We start from the raw sequence: 19,540 nt of genomic DNA, 5'->3' as shown, positions 1-19,540 counted from the left end.
CAGAGAAAAGGATGTCTTGTCTTACGGCACTTTGGTTTTTAAGGATGGTTGCCTATCACCAACAAAGTTTAGGGCAGGATGCCAAAATCTCCACCTTCCTTTAGTACTGTAACAATTGCTTTCATCTAACAGAGGCTAACAGAAAATTGTAACTCTTTTAGATAAGCATGCATTGTATTCCCTGTTTTGGAGTGAAAGGCCATCCACTCCATGGAATGCCCTTTAGAAAACAAGAACTCTTTGGGGAAAACATGGAAAGAAAAAAAAAAGTCTTCAGAAACTGTCATATGGGAAGTTGGACTCTCAAATAGTTGAGAAGCAACAACAAAAAATTTATGGTAGCCACTTCCTCTGAAAAGGTGTACCCAAGGTCAAATTTCATTATATATTGATTTTATAGTTTCTTCAAACAGTGATTTAGTAGATTAATTGTTTGGACTATCTCTGGAACCTAAGGTTTAAATCAATATTCATGAAATGAGGTTAGAGATATTGGCTTCATCATAAGTAAATAATGTTGCTGCTCTACGCAATTTGACATAATTAGTGATTTTTGCTTAAAAGTAGCCTGTAAAATAAACAGGACCAGATTCTACAAAATTATCCTTTTACCTCTAGGGATGTTTGGTTTACATGGCTGAAAGTTAATTTTACAAAAAGTATTTTAGAGAAAACCATTTAGGCTGCTGATGCTGACAGCTCACAAAAGTACAGTAACACATTCATTATGGCTAAAATGCATTTAAAAGATATAAAATGCAAATTATCATAGAAGTATTTCAACTAAACTATTGCTAGTGCTCTGATAATCTAAAACTAACTAGTGAGAGATTTCAAATTCGAATTTGCCATTTTTTTATTCTCACCTTCTCATAAATCTATGAAAAGAGTAAACTTTGGCATATTTATAGTTCTTAGAGCCAAAAAAATATTAAAAAAAAGAAGAAAGAAACTTTCAAATTTTAAGAACATTACACTGAGTGTAGACCTTATAAAGAATCTAGCATTTAGGGATTTTTTTTCTACTCAGATGTATTACTTCTCATAAATGTTTGTGTCTTATATTTTTTGTCAATACACAGAAGCTCTGAAGTCTTCGGTACTGCTGAATTCCTTCTGGTATAGTTACCAATTGTTTATTTAAAGGTATTATCCATAGTCACTTGTTTCTAATAATTCTATTAATTGCTAATTCAAATATCAAATCTGCCAGGATTTATACTGTCTAGGAATGCAGAAATTTTTAATAGTATTCTGAAATATGAAAAACAAATCTATATTAAACGTCGCTACCACTTCTTGCTTTCATAAAACTCTTGTTCTAGAGGAAGTGCAGTTAATACTTTAAGAACTATGCTTACAATTCTTTAAGGATTTTTCTGATATGCAAATTATGTTGACTGAACGGATTATTTACACTGATACCAACAACAACCTGAAAATCTCAAGAAATGTCCAAACCAGATACTTCTAGATTGCATCAGACTTTTACAATCAAAATATAAAGTTCATCTACTCAGTAAAGCATCTTGGCATTTCAATGTGGTCACTGAATGCCATTACAGAAACAGTGCAGCCTGTATTGCCTGTAATTAAACTCTGGCTAAGCATTAGTTTCTATGACAATGCTTTGAATGAAGTGCTAGATCACAACTAACTTAAAGACTCATTTTATCCTGACTGCTAATATTTTCTGCATTTTCTTCTAGAAACAGAAAACCATCCTTGCAATGATCTCACCTTCTGTCTGCAAAACAGGAATGCTTGATGCAAGTAAGTTGCTGGGCCAATAAACACTTCAGTTGACCAACACGTGGCTGAATTAAGTAGAACGTGTTTCACCCCTTCCCTGACAACATGGTAGCACTATGAGGCTAGATACAGCATAATTATTCTTTGTCAAATACGTGAAAGATTTTCAGCAGGGTCGACCAGTAACTGGCTACCCCTCCTCACTGACCAGGTTATGCAAAACGCAGCAATTCCCAAGATCATCTCTCACCCTCATTAGTACTACACGGGGTAATTATGACTGTAAGGGTATTTCCTGAGTCATTTACTATCTTCCTTTTTTTAATGGTGTCACCTGTTTTAGTAAATCTCTTAGCACCTTCCTCTACAAACCAATTTCTTCCGTTTCCACAAGCTATAGCTATAATAATAACCAGAGACTGAGAATGTTTTGAGTCTGAAATCTGGTCATCTGTGCTGTTAAATTGTTAGAACTGTCCCTAGCATGGTTTTGGCCACGCCAAATAGTTCTGTCACATAAAGAGTTTCTGAGAACGGTTAAGGAGTTAGAAACACAGAACAGAGGCTATTCCCAACTGCTAGTGTGGATGCAGTCACTCTGTTTTGCAGAATATAAGGGTTTAAGAATAAGGACATAGGCCGCTTCATGCCAGACAACTGGCCTGGGCATGTTTATTTTCCAACTACAGCCATTGCCACATTGTATGGAAGAATTTAACTTGACACTAATTTTTCCTGGAAGCATATTCAGTTTCACTGTCAAGTGTGAGCTAATGTCAACAAAAAGCATATAAACGTGCTGCAATCTTGATACAATTCTTTTTCTATTTACTTAAGTATTTTCTCGCCTCAGTTTAAAAATATGTATAGAAAAAGACAGGTACAAACAGTAAGTTATTCAGAATAGCTAGCAGCAAACCACTGTGATTTAAAATAAGACTATTAGGCCGCTTTCCTTACAAACACTTTTTAACACAAAACAGTAGTGTTGATTGACTAGTTCCCACTAGTAAAGGCCTTTGTCCACACAGAATGACCAGGCAATACAAACGTTTCATTTTTAGTGAAATTTGAATGAAAACATTTAACAATCAAATTTCCATTGAAATTTCTACATAATCTTCCAGCATGACTGCTTCTATACTGCAAAAAGACCTGTATTAATAAAAAGTGAACACTAACCTTCTCAATATTTATTTGGTGTTTTCTTAACCTCTCCAAATCTGTTGGAATTGCCACTTTAATGAATTTTTGAATGGCAGGTTCAATTCGACGGAGCTTAACTTTTTCATCATCTTCAGACATCCTAAAAGCAGCTTTCAAGCCAATACTTGCCCAGTATATCTTCACCAAGGTAGAAACCCCTAAAAACCAAAGAATTACAGGCTTATAAAGATGCAGTTAGAATCACTTTTTAAAAGAAAGCAAAATAAGGTAAATCAGTCTTTCCAATAACCACATCTATTCCAAAACCACATTTGAGCAGTATTAACTACTTAAACTCTGGATACTCTATTTGCATTTAAATGCACTATTTCCATTTATTCACAGGCCCTGGGGATCATTTTTCATAGATAAAACTTGCCACTAACAATAACAAAAAAAAGCTAAATAATTAAGGCAGACGCAAACACGCTTTGCAGCATAATGATAGATTGGAGCCTTTGAAAGAACCTTCCAATTAGATGCTTTGCTTGATCAGAGTTCAAGTTTTGCCAATTTACATTCTGATCATCTTAAAAACTATAAAACATGTCCTGAAAAGACACCAAAATAAAATTAAATTAGGAAGTCCATTTCCTAGAAAGATTAAGAGCTCCTGAACGAAGATTTGCCCTCCAAATTACATTTGTCCCCTACTGAAAATGACTAAGGCATCACCTAACACAGGGTTTAACCTGGTTTCTGAAATATTTGCAGGACCAGTAGGTACATAAGCAGCCTGAATTCTGTTCCCTGCACATGCATAAAACATAATTTTGAAGGTTCAATTCTCTAAAATAAAGAAGTGCAGAACTGTATATAATAGCATTTATCTACAGAGCATATGAGTAATATAAAGGAATTCCATTATGCTGAATGCACACAGGGGGCAAAAAAAATTATTGTGAGATAATTCTGCAGTTTTAATACTGTCTAAACAGAGGTTATTTAAATTAGATCTTCTTTCTGTATACTCCTTTTTTTAACAAAACCAAGAAGTTGAAGTTGAATTGCAGATACATGAGAAAGTTTTACCACAAGTGTGAATAAAAAGACGCTTGCTGACTTGGTTACATGAAAGTACTTGCACCACAACAGCACCGGCAACAGAAGGCCTTCCCTGATTTTCCTCTTCCAGTAAACAAACTAATTTAAAATAGTTAAACCAGCATAATCCTCCTGGTGTGGATGAGGCACAGCAGAATGTAACACATTAAAAAACTTTCCTATTTTTCACACAGCCAAACATATTATTAATAGTGAAGTTAGACACAATTTTTCTCACATCTAACTACTGTGTGAAAGTGAAGAGGGTGAGCGTTGAGGGTTTTCTGAGACCTGTGATTCCTGCAGGCAGAGAGAACGTAAAGGCAGACACCGGTTGACGGCACTGGGACTTTGATTGAACCGCTCAAAGTTCAGTCTCAGCCCTCACTTGTGGGCTGCAGGGAGGACATGCAGGAATCTCCCTCACCTTCAAAGGAGCCAAGTGGTACGCATCTTCCATCAGGCCAGTGAGAAAGCTGAGAGCGCTTCTGTCAAAGGGAAGGTGGGCTTCTAGAGGAAAACAGTCCCAGATTACTCACCTTTTACAACACAGATGCAAACAAAACAATGTTGTGCTTTTCTGAAGAACAGAATGCTAACAGAAGACTCTCCTCCTTTATCTGTCCCACCCAACAAAGAAACTGAAAACTGTGGAAAACTGAGTACTGCGTAAACCACGTTAGGGGAAGTGGTTCTTTAAGGTTTCACCGATACACCTTTTCCTTTTTCAGAACCTCAGAAGGAAATTATTTCATCAACTGACTTCGCAGTCATTGTTAAATCATCCCCACTTCAAATTATAGAGACATACTATCAAGTAGTCTTGCAAATCCCCTTCTAACCCAAGGCATTTCATATTAATAGCTCTTTGTCCAAATCTTCAAATAAACATGCAGTGGGTGGTCTTGCATTTTTCGGGATGTAAAAAGAACTTTAATCTACTTTAATCCTTTTGTGTTGATTTAGCTTCTCACCATTCTAAAAACAGTAGCTTAATTGCAAGGCGATAAAAAATACATTGGTTCTTCTATTATACCTCGGTCACTACAATCCCTAACACTTTTGAAAGAGCCATTTTTATCTCACAGCTGAACTCCATTTTGAGCCTAGAACAGATATTTCTTTTTTTTCCCAATGAGCAAAAGATGAAAAGCATCATACTCCAAACTGCAGTACTTCCTCTTCGAAAACACATTTAATTTCTTGACAGCTTATACACTAATCCACAAGTTTATGAGCTAGAATTAATTAAAAATTGGTTCCTTAAGGATATTTAGTAGTCATGCCATGCTTTTAATACTGAATCATCTTGAAGAAGCGATGACATAAATTCTTCAAACTTACCACGCAACAAGAAACCCACAGCCCATTCCATCTTAGAACAAATACTGTAGACACTAAGCTAAATCCATCATAATTTTGTCCTTAACCTTTAACGACATCTAGAGATTGATAAGAGTCAAAACTGACAGTTTAGATGACCTATAAACTGGACCCCTGTGAAAGCAGACTTAATGTAACCAAAGGCCGTGTGTCTTGAGTAGGTGATCTGAATAAGCAACAGTTTTGAATTCAAAGATTTGGCTGCACGCAGGGCTCTGGATAGTCATTTTCTTCTCCTTAAGAATTCCCGGACAGTAAACTAGCTTTCACAACAGTGTCTATGAATCTCTTTAAGGCACTGCTGCCTAAAATTCACCACACAGCAAGTGTGAGAAACTAAGAAAGAAATATAAAAACTCCTTACATTCTCATCAGATCTCCTGCTTAATGTTCTCTCGAACAATATAGTAGCTTTTGTAACAAAAATTCTAAGCAATAAATCATCAGTACGAAAATACACAAGGTCTTACTTGTTTTTATGTTCATATATATGGCAAATAAAATTATCATTACAAGTTTTTGTAATATGTTCGTTCCAGGTGCAATTTCACGGAAATCTAAGGCTTCTTGCATACATTATTGGGTTTCTGTTTTCCCAAGCGTAACTTTAACAATTAATTTCCAAAGCTATAATGCCTGTTTTTTGAGCAATTACAGAGTAACAGGGCAGTTTAGGTTGGGAGGGACTTTCAAACACCATCCAGCACAAGCTGAGTTATGTGTGGTTGCACAGACCCTTGTCCAGTCAAGTTCTAACACCTCCACAGATGGATGCTCCACACACTCACTAGACCCCTCCTTCAGTGTTTGACCATTCCCCAGGTTAAAAACAAACACAAACTTACTTGTAGCTGAACAAGCTTGTGTCCATTGCCTCTCATTCATTGTCACCTCCAAGAGGAGCCTGGGTCTGTACCTTCCCATCCACAGCAGTGAGGTCTCCCTTTACTTCATCTTCTCTTAAGGCTGAACAAATCCACCTCTCTGTTTCTCCTTGAATATGACATGCTCCATCCCCCTAACCACCTCACTAGTCTCACGGGTACTGAACAGAGGGGAAGAGTCACTCCCTTGGCCTGCTGTCTCTTAAGCCGCATTTACTAATACAGCCCACAACGTGGTTGTCCTCTCCTGCAATAGCACATTCAGACTCGTATTCAACACGTGCTCCACCACAACACACAGGTCCTTTTCTGCAAGGCTGCTCTCCATCGAGCCTTCCCACAGCCTGTTCTACTCATCAGGCTACTCCATCCACGATGCAGGGCTTTCTTGTTGCCTTTGCTGGAATTTATGAGGTTCCTGTCAGCCCATTTCTTCATCCCATCAAGATTCCTCTGAGTAGCAGCCCTGTCCAGCTCATCAGCCACTCTCCTCAGGCAAGTTAAAAACACTGCTCCCAACTGCAGCTTTTTAAGCAGATAATTTTGTCTCTGTCCTTGGATCTGAACTGCGGTCAGCATGTACACAAACCTGCAGAAGTTCTGAGCCCTCTCTCAGAGGGTGCCATTCAGACACCACACGGTTGGGTGACAGATCACCTCCCCTTTCTGACCGCTTCTGTACAGGACTGCCACTTCAGCAGGGGCTTGGGCATCCTTCCTACATGCATTTACCAAGTTCCAAGCACAACAAAATCTCAAGTTCTCTGAGACTGGAATGCTCGGCTCTGATTCTCTAAAATTGAAGTTTGAGCAAAAAAGCCCATGAGAATAACATATCATTAAATCAGTAATTAAAAAAGTTAGATAAAACCATTTGTAATTAACTGTCCTTTATTATATTCACAGTGCAAGATATTTTGATAAACAAAGAAATTACAGAATCTCGTCTTTTCAAATGCTGATGCTACAAGCCTGTTAGGGGTTATCTTCTAACTAAAATACTTTCCATTTAACATTCAAAATTCATGCATCAAAATTCAATTGTATTTCAGTAGCAGAAATAACACTTATCCAGAAGAGATCAAGACCCAGATGCAGAATAATTTTCAGTCAACTGTGTTAATAAAAAAGCAGACATATCCAAAGCATACTGTAGCAGCATTATCAAAGTATTAAATGGTGACAAAAATTATATATATATCTCTCCCTTCTTAATATTTAGGTTTTCTGGAGGCAGGCCCCAAATTGAAACTGTAATGTTGAAGTAAAATTAGCATAAAAGAATACCATTAACTTGATATCTGCACTTAATATGAAAATCATCTGTGATCCTTACTACCCAAGACAGGAAAAAACTCCTTATCCAGTTTGTTCACCCCATGTCCTTGAAACTACTTAAGTGTATCTTCCATAAAGGATTAGTCCACATGCTCTTGTTTGTAAGCGACAGAGCAAAAGAACCTGAGGATTTCCACTGGTTTGATCTTTGCTTTACCAAATAAATGGGTACGTAAAGCAAACAAAATTTTTCAAAAACAGATCAATTCCTCTTTCGGCTTCTGAAGGTCCAATCAGCATTTGCTATCTAATTTCACTGATTAAATCAAATAATTGTAAGGGGTAAAAGAATCTTAAGACATCCAATTCCAAATGGCGAAAGTGTGAATGTAATCCTGACACTAACAAAAAATCTCCACTTAATTTGACTGCATCTATATGAGTATGTTCTTTATATGCACCACCACAATCAGAAGTAAAATTCTTCCTATGTGTGGCAACATACTTGTAACTTATGTTATAAATTTCAGTAAATGCTGTTAATACAACTCAAATGTAACGCTCATTAACTTCTGTTAAACTGCTTAGTGTTCTGCACTCAAATATGGTAGGAAAAATGCAGGATAAACCTCAAGAGTTCTGCTTGCTCAGGGAAATGCAACGTAATGCTCCTATTTGATTTTAATTCACTTACAACACTTTAGACAACCACTGCCACTACAAAAAGTACCTCCAGCATAGATGCCTTGTTTTTAAGGGTTGTAAGGCCAACGAGGATTTTCCTTTTCTCAATGCCAATAACATAAATTAGATTACAGATGCTAGAATACAGAGACTTACAACAGGTTTCTCACTAAGATGACCTGACGTACCTCTTCTTAGAGTAGTACTGGCCCCACAGTTACAGTGAGAAAGAGTATTCACTAATGCTCACTTGGCTGACGTCTGTAGTTAGTGAGGAACATGCTCCTGTGGTGGGCTACGGCCAAATTTCACTTTGGGTCTGAATTACATCTTTCTCCTTTGGCTGTAAAAGGAACCAAAGGCAAACAGCTTTGCTAGGCTGAAATAAGGCATTGTCACCAGCCCCAGCGTGTCCACAAAGTGACATGAAACTACTCAGTGGGATGAAGAGCCACGTGTGCGGGAATCTTTCGTGGAACAACCAGAATTAGGGGCTGTGAGTAACAGGCTGTGGTTCCTAGCAGATCTGCATGCTTGTGGATCACCCAGCGAGACAAACCAGATCCAGACAAGGCAAAGGCGCGTGACTGCATTTTGAGAAACCAAAGCAGATGACAGGCATTTTGTACTGGTTTTACATGTTTAAGCCAGCTGCAGAAGGGCAGAAAATACCTAATGACTCACACGCCAACATTTTTTGAACAAAGCTGGAACCGGTGGAGTGACTTTGTAGTGGACTGACACCTGCAATACATGGCCGCAGCGCAGTTCAACCTGCAATCAGAGCCCTAATACTTATTTTTCTGTGTTACTGAACCATGTCCCTGGTCTTACCCCAGCAAGCAAGAGGTTTGGGGTGGCCGACCCTTCCCGTAGCTCGCCCCTGACAAGCGAGGGGTGCACGCAGAGAGCAGAAGCATAAGGAAAGAATAAAGAAAGGGTTTTATGTCCCATATCAAGGCTACAAGTGGACTACACCACTTCCTTTTCCTGAATTATGTTTTTAAAAAGCTTGAGGAATGCGGAACCAAACCATTTGTCGCACTGTGCTTTTACTCTTTTTTTTTTTTTTTTAATTTTTTCCCCTGAATCCAAGCTCCGCTTCGGTTCAGCTCCCCGCCACCCCACCAACCCCCTTCCCTGCCCCCCAGGGACCTCCGGGCCCCGTCGCTCCAGCGGTCACCCACACGGCTGGGGCACCCCCAGCCACCCGCCCTGGGGAGGGAAACCGCTCTCACCCGTGCGGGGAGCGGGACCAGCCTCCCACCCCGCGATGCCACCAAGCCCCCGGGCTCAGGGAGCGGGGCGGCCCAAGGCCGCGGGCCTGCCAGCCGCAGCAGTGCCCGGCCCGCGGCCCGCAAGGCCGAGGCGAGCGGCGGCACTCGCTGAGGGGCAGGAACGAGGAGGGGTGGGTCGGTGAGATGGGGACCCGGCGCTCCGCTTCCCGCCGCGGGCTCCTACCAGCCGGCCACCTCCGCAGGACCCCAGCCCAGGCACCCGGCAGGCCCCGGCACGGCCTTCCCCGCCGCGGGAAGCGAAAGCGAAAGGAGCGGGGGCCGCCGTCGGTGGCGGCCCGGCAGCCGCCCCCGCTGCCCGCCCTACCAGCGCAGCGCCGGGAGAGCCGCCGCCGGTCCCCTCCCTCCCACTGCGCCCCGCTGCTCCCACCGCCCCCTTCCCTTTCGCCCGCCCGCCCGCGGCCCCTCACCCTGTGGCGGCCGTGGCGGAGACGGGGACGGCGACCAGCGGCGTCCCGGGACGCTGGGCGGGAGCCGGCGCGCAGGGCTGCCCCTCGGCGGGAAGCGGCCCAGCCCCCGCCCGCCACACGCAACCCCCCCGGGGCCATTTTCCTCCTCTTTATTTTCCTCCGCAACTCTCGGTGCGGGGCGGCAGGTCGGGAGGCGGGAAGGGGCCGGGGTTAGAGGAGGAGGAGAAGAAGGAGGAGGAGGAGAAGAAAAAGCTGCCCTGGCCGGAGCGAGGGAGTACCGGGGTAAGGGCTCATCGGGAGAGAAAAGTTAAGGTGCTTCTTCTAAAAGAGAGTCAAAGGTTCCTGCCGCCCTTTTAAGAACTTCTCTAAAATTCCCCACGACCCGCGTTTATACTTGCCTTGACATGTAATTTAGGTTAATACCAAGTTGCCAGGTGGGACGCATCCCTGGAAGTGTTCAAGGCCAGGCTGGATGGGGCTTTGAGCAACCTGGCCTAGCGGGAGGTGTCCCTGCCCGTGGCAGGGGATTGGAACTAGATGATCTTTAAGGTCCCTTCCAACCTAAAGCATTCTATGGTTCTATGAGTCTATAACCCAGGAGATACAGAGCATTGATCTGTAGGGGACACGTGCCAACCAGGGTGTGCCAGGGAGGCTCCTCTCTCCCCAACTAACCATCACTGTTTCTAACAGCATCCAGAAAGCAAGCATCTACCAATTATTTCTGACCTGTATTTTGAAAATAAGTGTAACCTGTTGGTGCCTGACACTGATCCTTCTCTCCCACTGCTGCAGCCTCTGGCTGGCAGAGCGCCTGCCTCGCTGGCAGCTGTAGGACGGGCAGAGCAAAACCTCCGAGGGCAGCCTGCTATTGCTTCTGGTCTTTTTACCACCTCTCAAGAGAGACAAAAAACTACGTGGCAGTATCTGTAGAGCAACTATCTTACGTCACTATTAAAATAGAACATTTTTTAACAGAACTCAACAGCATTAATAGAACAGACATAAGATCTCCAAAGTATCAAAGGTGAATTTAAGTTGATTTTGATGTTCTGAATAAGATTTACATTATAGGCCCATCTTTCTGTCATTCCATGCCCCTTTGGCTGGTTCCAATCTAATTTGCAGAAAGTCATTACACTCTCATAAGTTTTGTGGAAGTTGACATGTCAGTGAGGAAATAAACCTAAATTTGTTTCCTCAGCAAGGGAACAGCAAGCACAAAAGTCATCTCTTGCACATTCTTGTTAGCAGCAATCAGCCAGACAATCCATATAAATATATTAGCCATCCACATTGCATATACAGTTCCAGACTGCTAGATGGGATTTTCATAGGGCAAATGGAGAGGAAATTGTAGTTATTGTAATTAAGGTTTTTTAGGGACTAAAGGATCCAAATCCACAGGATCCAGTGTCTTCATTAGTTCTGCTGCTCGTGAGATAGCTGCTGGAAGGACGAGAACTGGGGAATGCCAGAGTACTGAAAAAAAGCTTACAGCTTACACTGAACATAAATGTTTAAAAGGGTAAAGAGGATGACACAGTCTAGCCTAGCATAGCCAGTTTGACACAGATATGGGGCAGAAGCATGGAAGTACTGGCATGGGATACAGACTTTAAATGCCAATAATTAAATGCCAGACAACACACTTTTATTAAAAAGATTTGATTAAATGCATTTGACTTTAAGTTTGGTTGATAAAGGGAATAATGTTGATGTAATAGCTTCCATATGGGTTAGAACAGTACACTGTTCTTATAAATACAATGTGGAATACAAATTCTGTATAGTTCATAAGAAGTGATTCAGCTGACTGTTCTCAGGAGAAGTAATTGCAGGGGAAGTTTTGACATAAGGTTGTCTTTTTGGGTGGTGTTATCCTTGGCCTGGAACTATTAGAAATGACCTAGACAAAAATACCAAATTACTACCTTGCTGTTGTAAATAAAGATAAGGGCAGATGACTTAGATAAACTCTTTTGAATTGCTTTGTAAGATCTTCTCACTTGTAAAAATACTCCTCTGAAGACAGTCAAGTTAGAGGTTATACATTCAAAATAAAGCCTCAAAGCCGCGCTTGGAATCTGAAGGACAGCAAACAGCATGAGACAACGCTAAAGAAAACCTGGATGCTATGGTACACAAGGAGCTGAACGTAAGCTCCCAGAGCAAAGCTTTTGCAAACTAATCCTCTGAAGCAAAACCAGAGGAACATCAAATACAACAGGAAATGGATATTACCCCAGTTTATAGAATTGATGCAGCCATTATTGATATAATGTGTTTGTTTTGGGCATTTACACTTCAAAAGAATGTTAACTATTGGAAAGAGTCCAGAATAAAGTTATGAAAGGTGTGAAAAATGTGCATTAATGTGAGATATTTTAAAAGCACAATCCAATGCAGGTGGAGAGGTACCTTTGTCATAAGCATACTAGTACTTGTCTGGGTTAGAGATGTTTGAGGAGTAGAAGCAGTTTCTGGCTTTCAGAAAATGGCAAAATTTTCAAAGCAAAACTAATTAATTAACAACAACAACAAAAGACTAGAAATATGGCATATCTTAATTGGCTATAGGATGAAACTATCTGTGAATCTGTTTTGAAACAATACAAAATTGTCAGTAGAAAAATAGAGATTTTTTTTCAAAGATGTACTGTAGCTCAAGCATACATGTGGAATACGTTGGCAGAGGTTCTGTGTGGTCTGATACGGAGGTGATATGACCACAAGATTATACTCAGTCCTTTCTGTCCTTAAACTATGACTCTAGAAGAAGACCAAGAAGCCTTGTTATGTAGCAACAAAAGAAGGAATAGGATCCCACAGATGTTCCCAAAAAGAAGGACTTATTTTGTGAGTTCTAACATGTCTGAAGAGCTCCTGGCACATTTCATTGTGAACATGACGTTCATGCCTGTCTGTCCAGTCAGATACCATTGCTAATGTGGTCTCCCAGAGAACCCAGCAATGACTTCAGAGAAGTCCAAATTTCCTCAAGGAAAAGATGTCAATGCAAAATGCTATGTCACTCATGGAAAGATCATCAAAGGAACAAGAGTTCCACCTTCAGGTCTGGGAAAATACTACCTCTGATGGCAAAAAGATATCTCTGAAAAAAAAATTTAATGGGTAGATGGAGTTGGACTTCCTGAATTACAGACAGACTCAGACTTGTATTGCATGTCTGTGATCAGTTTTGAGTGATACAGATCTGGTGACCATGTGTATTCCTGCACAGTTATCAGAGAAACTGTTGTGTATCACCAATAAGTAGTCTAGAAGAAAATCATGAAGACTCCTAGGAAGGCGGAGAACTGTTGTACATCAGACTAAAGAAGAGTTTGCAGCAGTTTCTTGTTCTACATGAGATCATTTGTAGTTTTCAGATAGATGGTATTAGGACCAGCATCCAGATGTGCAATTCATTTAACATGATTCTTTCACTTCGTCTTACTGCTAAGCTCTCTTCTCAGCATCTTTCCTTCGCACACAGACTCTCAGTTAACTCAAGCCGGGGAGGGTGTTTCAGAGTGTTGCTCAATAAAGACAGAACTGCCCAGATATACTTATATTATGTTCCCAAAGATACATCTTTTTCCAGTAGAGCATTTCAAAATTCTGTTGCCTTTTTCAAGGCATTATTATTACAGATACACTGATTTCACTGTCAAAAGACTTGTGCTGGCAAGAACCAGTAATAAAGTTTCCATTGTGTCATGGAAAACAGCCATTACTGGGTTACAGTGAACATTGTGCTCTCTCTCAGTCTTTCAGGAGCACAAGGTTGTTCAAAATTAGATCCTCTTGTAACATACATCCCTGAAGAAATCAAACTTTTTCAGTAATTCTTGACTGAGGGGTGTTTTGTGGAATATGTGGCAGCATTTTCTGAAACTCCTCCTGATGTAGGCAAAATACTGCGGGTTGGTTTGGGGGGAAACTGTTTTCTACTGTTGACAAAAATTGCTGTAGTTTTTTACAGTTGGTGGAATTCTGATCCAATGCTCTTTTAGCGTAATTTGCAGCTCAGATTTGGTTGCGGTTTGTTTGTATAGTATTGCAGAAAGTAGGTTTTCCAAGTGGTAATGAAACAGAAGAGGTTTGTTATACATTCACGTATTCACAGTAATGCTGGATAGGGTGTAAAAGTAGGAGAGAAAGCAATTAGGGCAAAGCACATTTTATTTGGAGAGAAATGCTTCCTCACTGGTCGCACTGATTATTTGTGTATTTTCCAGCGTATTCACAAGCGTCACACCGTGACCGTGGTGCGGGAATGGTTTGCAGTAGCTGCCACTGATCTACCCCTGCAGCAGCAGTGCGGGAAAGCCTATACAGAGAGGATGGCAGGTACAGAAACTATCTGTGTACAACACCTGGTCGGCAGCAGGATTTCCCTACGGACAAGAGCAGGGTGAAACAGGCATGGCTGCTGGTGGGAGATCGTGTCACCAGCACCTGGGGAACGTGCACCTGCAGCACTTTCCCTGGGGAGCCTTAGCTGTCTACCGCTGGCTAACGCTGTGGAGGAGATAACCAAAGGAGATAAAATATTATAATATATATAACATAATACATGGTTTTCTCCTAACCAAAGAAGATGAAATATTATAACAAGTGTTGCTGGGGTTGTGGCCCTACCCGGGAACTTTCCCATGACTTCATCAAGACCCTTTTTTTTTTTTTCCCCCCAACATCTTTTCATTCCCACTGGAGCTGAAGAGGATTGCTCACGCTTAAAATTACTGATCAGCTTTCACTGTGTGCTGTAGCAATGGCGTATCAGATATTCTGAGCTTCGTTTGTAAGGTCACCCAAGCAGTTTTACTTTACTACAGAAGAAGGTTGAGCTAAGTCGGTTAAAAAAGCTTTTAGTGGGACTATCTTTTGTGTGCATTCTTCTCTTGTTATAGGATACATTGGCATCACCTTAAGCTAAATCCCTACAAGTTACTCTAGCTAAAAAAAAATGAGTTTACATACAAGGCAGTTTTACCAAGCAAAGGAAGTTGGTGCATTTTTTTGGATTTTATACAAAGCCTTAGAAATTCTGTATCAAATCTTAGTGCCGTTCAAGTCAATTGTAAGATTTCCATTACATTTATCAGGAGGAGGATTTCATTCTTTGTCCAGGTTCCAATGCTTCCTGACACAAGAAAATACAAAATGCAGTCAGAGGGAAAAAAAAATAGAAGGTGGTGAATCAACTGAACAAACTTTGATTTAACAAGTTCATCCACCATACTTACCAGTAACCAAACTTTACCTTTTGTAAAATCATTCAGCCTTGAAAGAGGGATTCAGAATGTCTTTCAATTGCAGACCAGAGGTGTAATGTCGTGGTCTTACATTCATAATCAGACTATATTAAAATGTTTTTAAAACCATTTTTAATTTCTCTTGCTTAGTTAGGAAGGTGATTCTGATTCTGCTGACCTATGAATCACGCTACTGATTTAAAGGCCTTTTATGCCATATAGCTTTGGGTTGTCTCCAACAGTGGCCACAAGTGCACAGTGAGGGAAGAGTAGGACTAGGGCAAGCATATGTGCTAGTTCCTTCTTAATGTTCTCCCAGCCTTCAACTTTTTTTTACATTGGGGGTTTCACAAACCATATATGGGTTTTTTCCTCAGTAACCCCTATGGATCTCTCTTCCAAGTACTCACCCAGTCTCCTCTAGAAAATAAGTAAGGCTCTTTCATGCACAAAGTCCTTTCACAAGGATTGGCACAGGACTACTTCCTTCTGCGTAAGGAGAGTGGCTTTTCTGACAGTTGATTCCTGTCCAACCTCTCCATGCTACTCATTACTCTGTAGATCTAATTTCTGCTCTACACTGTCTTTTTTTTTCAGCCTCAGCCACTCCTTATGGACAGATTACTCCCCAACTTTTATCATCCTTGCTGTTTTTCTCTGGGCCTTTTCCGTTTCCAATTTTTCTTTTTCTTCTTTTTTTTTTTTTTTTTTTTTAAGATGAGGGAACCAGAGCTGCGCACAGTATTCATTTTGTGGGCAAAATACAGATTTATACACTGTTACTATTGTCTTTTCTGTTTTGTTGTCTATTACTTTGGTAGCAATTCCTAACATTTGATATCTCTCCCCTTTTTATTTTTTTTTAACCGCATCCGAGAAGTTTTCCTGCAAGTCTCCATTATAGCCCCAAAGTCTTGCTTTGAGTGGTATTGGCCAGCTCAATGGTTGACTACTTAGCTTAGGAACTGGCAGATCTTTAAGGATGCTCTCCATAGAGCACAAAAGATCTCAATCCCAACATGTAGGAAATTGGGTAAGGAAGGCAAGAAACCACCATGGTTGAGCCGGGACCTGCTGGTCAAACTAAGGGGTAAGATGGGGCTACACAGGAAATGGAAGAAGGGACAGGCAACCTGGGAAGAGTATAGGGATGTTGCCCGGCTGTGTAGGGATGAGGTCAGGGAGGCCAAGGCACAGCTAGAATTGGACTTGGCAAGGGACATAAAGAAAAACAAGAAAGGCTTCTACAGGTACATTAACCAGAAAAGGAAGGTTAAAGAAAATGTACCCCCCCTAATGAGCAGCAATGGGGAACTTGTATCAACGGAGGAAGAGAAGGCAGAAGTTCTCAATAATTTTTTTGCCTCAGTCTTCACTGGCAACCCCTCTCCTCCTAGCTCTTGTATTGATGGCCCACAAGTTGAGGATCCAGGTGACAAAGTCCATCCCACTATAACTGAAGGCATGGTACGTGATCACCTAAGGAATCTAAAGATATACAAGTCCATGGGACCTGATGAAATCCATCCCAGAGTCCTGAAGGAACTGGCTGATGAAGTTGCAAAACCACTTTCCATGATATTCGAAAAGTCATGCAGTCAGGTGAAGTCCCTGCAGACTGGAAGAAAGGAAACATCACACCCATTTTTAAAAAGGGAAGAAAGGAGGACCCTGGGAACTACCGACCTGTCAGCCTCACCTCTGTGCCTGGGAAGATCATGGAGCAGATCCTTCTGGACGCCATGCTTGGGCACATGGAGGACAGGGGGATGATTCAGGACAGCCAACATGGCTTTACTAGGGGCAAGTCCTGCCTGACTAACCTAGTGGCCTTCTATGATGAAGTGACTAGGTCAGTAGACAAGGGGCGACCTATGGATGTAATCTATCTGGACTTCTGTAAGGCCTTTGACACAGTTCCTCACAACATCCTGCTTGCCAAATTGGGGGGATACGGATTTGATGGGTGGACGGTTCGGTGGATAAGGAATTGGCTGAATGGTCGCACCCAGAGGGTGGTACTCAATGTCTTTAAGTCCAAATGGAGAGCAGTGACTAGTGGTGTCCCTCAAGGGTCCGTGCTGGGACCAGTACTGTTTAACATTTTTATCAAAGACATAGACAGAGGGATTGAGAGCACCATCAGCAAGTTTGCAGATGACACCAAGCTGTGTGGTGTTGTCGATACACCAGAGGGACGGGATGTCATTCAGAGGGACCTGGACAGGCTGGAGAGGTGGGCCCAGATGAACCTCATGAGGTTCAACAAAAGCAAGGGCAGGATTCTGCACCTGGGAAGAAACAATCCTCAGTATAAATACAGACTGGGGGATGAGGTATTAGAAAGCAGCCCTGAGGAAAGGGACTTGGGGGTGCTGATGGACGAGAAGCTGGACATGAGCAGGCAATGGGCTCTCGCAGCCCAGAAGGCCAATCACATCCTGGGCTGCATCAAAAGAAGTGTTGCCAGCAGATCCAGAGAGGTGATTCTGCCACTTTACTCTGCTCTGGTGAGACCTCACCTGGAGTACTGTGTGCAGGTCTGGAGCCCTCAATATAGAAAGGACATGGACCTGATGGAGCGGGTCCAGAGGAGGGCCACCAAAATGATCAGGGGGCTGGAGCACCTCTCCTATGAGGACAGACTGAGGGAGCTGGGGTTGTTTAGCTTGGAGAAAAGGAGGCTCCGGGGAGACCTCATAGCGGCCTTCCAGTACCTGAGGGGGGCCTAGAGGAAGGCTGGGGAGGGTCTGTTTACAAAGGCCTGCAGTGACAGGATGAGGGGCAATGGTTTTAAGTTGGAGAAGGGGAGATTTAGATTGGATATTAGGAAAAAATTCTTTACCATGAGGGTGGTGGAACACTGGAACAGGTTGCCCAGGGAGGTGGTTGAGGCCCCTTCCCTTGAGATATTCAAGGTGAAGCTCGACGAGGCCCTGGGCAACCTGGTCTAGTTGGGGGTGTCCCTGCTGACTGCGGGGAGGTCGGACTAGATGACCTTTGGAGGTCCCTTCCGGCCTGGACCAATCTATGAATCTATGAATCTATGAACTGGCCGTACAGTTGGACTGAATTGATTGAAGGCAACATAATAAGGCAATTGTACAAAGGAATACTTACACTCACAAGAAAGCCATTCTTCCTAGAAGTCAGGGTGAGTCAGAAGTGAAGAGAAGGAATGGCAGAAGTATAATTCAACATCTATTGCTAGAAAGTATCTGTCATTTCGAATAGGTGGCAAGTGCTATAAAATTTTAAATGTAAATGAAACATTATCTTAGTAAGTCATAAAATACACTTTCTCAAATCAGAACCTTCTTTGGTCCCGTGCTGCTTTGTTTCTTTCTGTCTTACACATTTTCCAGTATCCATCAATTTCTTTGTGTCAAGGGAGCACCTCATGACCTGAATCTTTACAGTGAAGCTTGCTGGTATTATCTTGAAAAGTTTAAGTTGCTTCTGGCAGAAGACAGATCCTTTTCTCTGAAAGATGCAAAATGAGAAGGTAGTCACTTACAATTAACTCCTTTACTGTCTCCTGCTAGGTCACAGATATATCTAAGCCATGAAAGGGAATGCTGGTATAAGACAAATGGCTTAGGTTCACATTTCAAACTTGTTTCTTTCTCCCCTGGTAGACAGTTTTACTGCAGAGGTGCTCATCAGTACTTCTTTAAAAAGAAAATTGATGGTCTAGCATCAAAGAAGCAAAGCTGAAGGGTATCAGCTCCGTTGTCAAGTCAGGTAGACCTTTTCACTACCTCACAGGCAGTGTCGTGTATACACTAAAACTGAGAAGTGCTCAAGTTCTGCAAGAGTAGGGTGGAGATGCTGCGTAAACACATATGCGTGATCCAAAGAGACTTAATTCCACAGCAAGGATTGTTTTTATAAATAATGTTTGAATTTTATTCTGTTTACTTTTAGTATGGCAATAACACTGTGAAGCCCTGAAGTTCAGTCTTGTAAAGATAAACCTACTTTAAAGTCGCGTCTCAGAAAGAAAGCCTCTAAAGCCTATTTTAGTTTAAAATGTAATTGAAAGTTTGATTTTCTTGATGAGTACTTTGGGGTACATGTTCAGCTAGGTATGTGGAGAATTAGCTGTGCAAGTCTCAGTACTGCTAATTCTACTACTAATTCCCTGCACATCATACTGAATATTTACCTCTTCATTTAGTATTTAGATTAGCCATGAAAATACTGGTTTCTCACTGTTGCAGTCATCTGTGATACAAAAAAAAATCATAAACATGTGGAAAGGACAATTTTTAGTTAAAGATTTTTAAAGCTATTTAGAAGATAACATTATTACAATTTCAGTAAACCGTAAATTGTGA

At 41.6% G+C, this 19,540-nt stretch overlaps 1 protein-coding gene across 1 annotated transcript in view; it reads right to left on the bottom strand.

Moving 5' to 3' along the window:
* STX17 (syntaxin 17) overlaps nucleotides 1–10,002 on the bottom strand; it is a 32,026-nt gene extending 22,024 nt beyond the window's left edge. The window contains exons 1-3 of the mRNA XM_074146181.1: nucleotides 9,937–10,002; nucleotides 4,430–4,512; nucleotides 2,935–3,116 (exon numbers count right to left, since the gene is read on the bottom strand). Coding sequence (XP_074002282.1) covers nucleotides 2,935–3,057 — 123 coding nt within the window. The 5' untranslated portion in view covers nucleotides 3,058–3,116; nucleotides 4,430–4,512; nucleotides 9,937–10,002. The remainder of the gene's footprint in view (nucleotides 1–2,934; nucleotides 3,117–4,429; nucleotides 4,513–9,936) is intronic.
* Between the last annotated feature and the right edge of the window lie 9,538 nt (nucleotides 10,003–19,540).

Source organism: Numenius arquata, chromosome 4 (assembly GCF_964106895.1).
Source record: "Numenius arquata chromosome 4, bNumArq3.hap1.1, whole genome shotgun sequence".
Lineage (NCBI taxonomy): Eukaryota > Metazoa > Chordata > Aves > Charadriiformes > Scolopacidae > Numenius > Numenius arquata.
The sequence above is the reverse complement of the archived record's forward strand: the minus strand, read 5'-3'. Positions and strand labels throughout refer to the sequence as shown.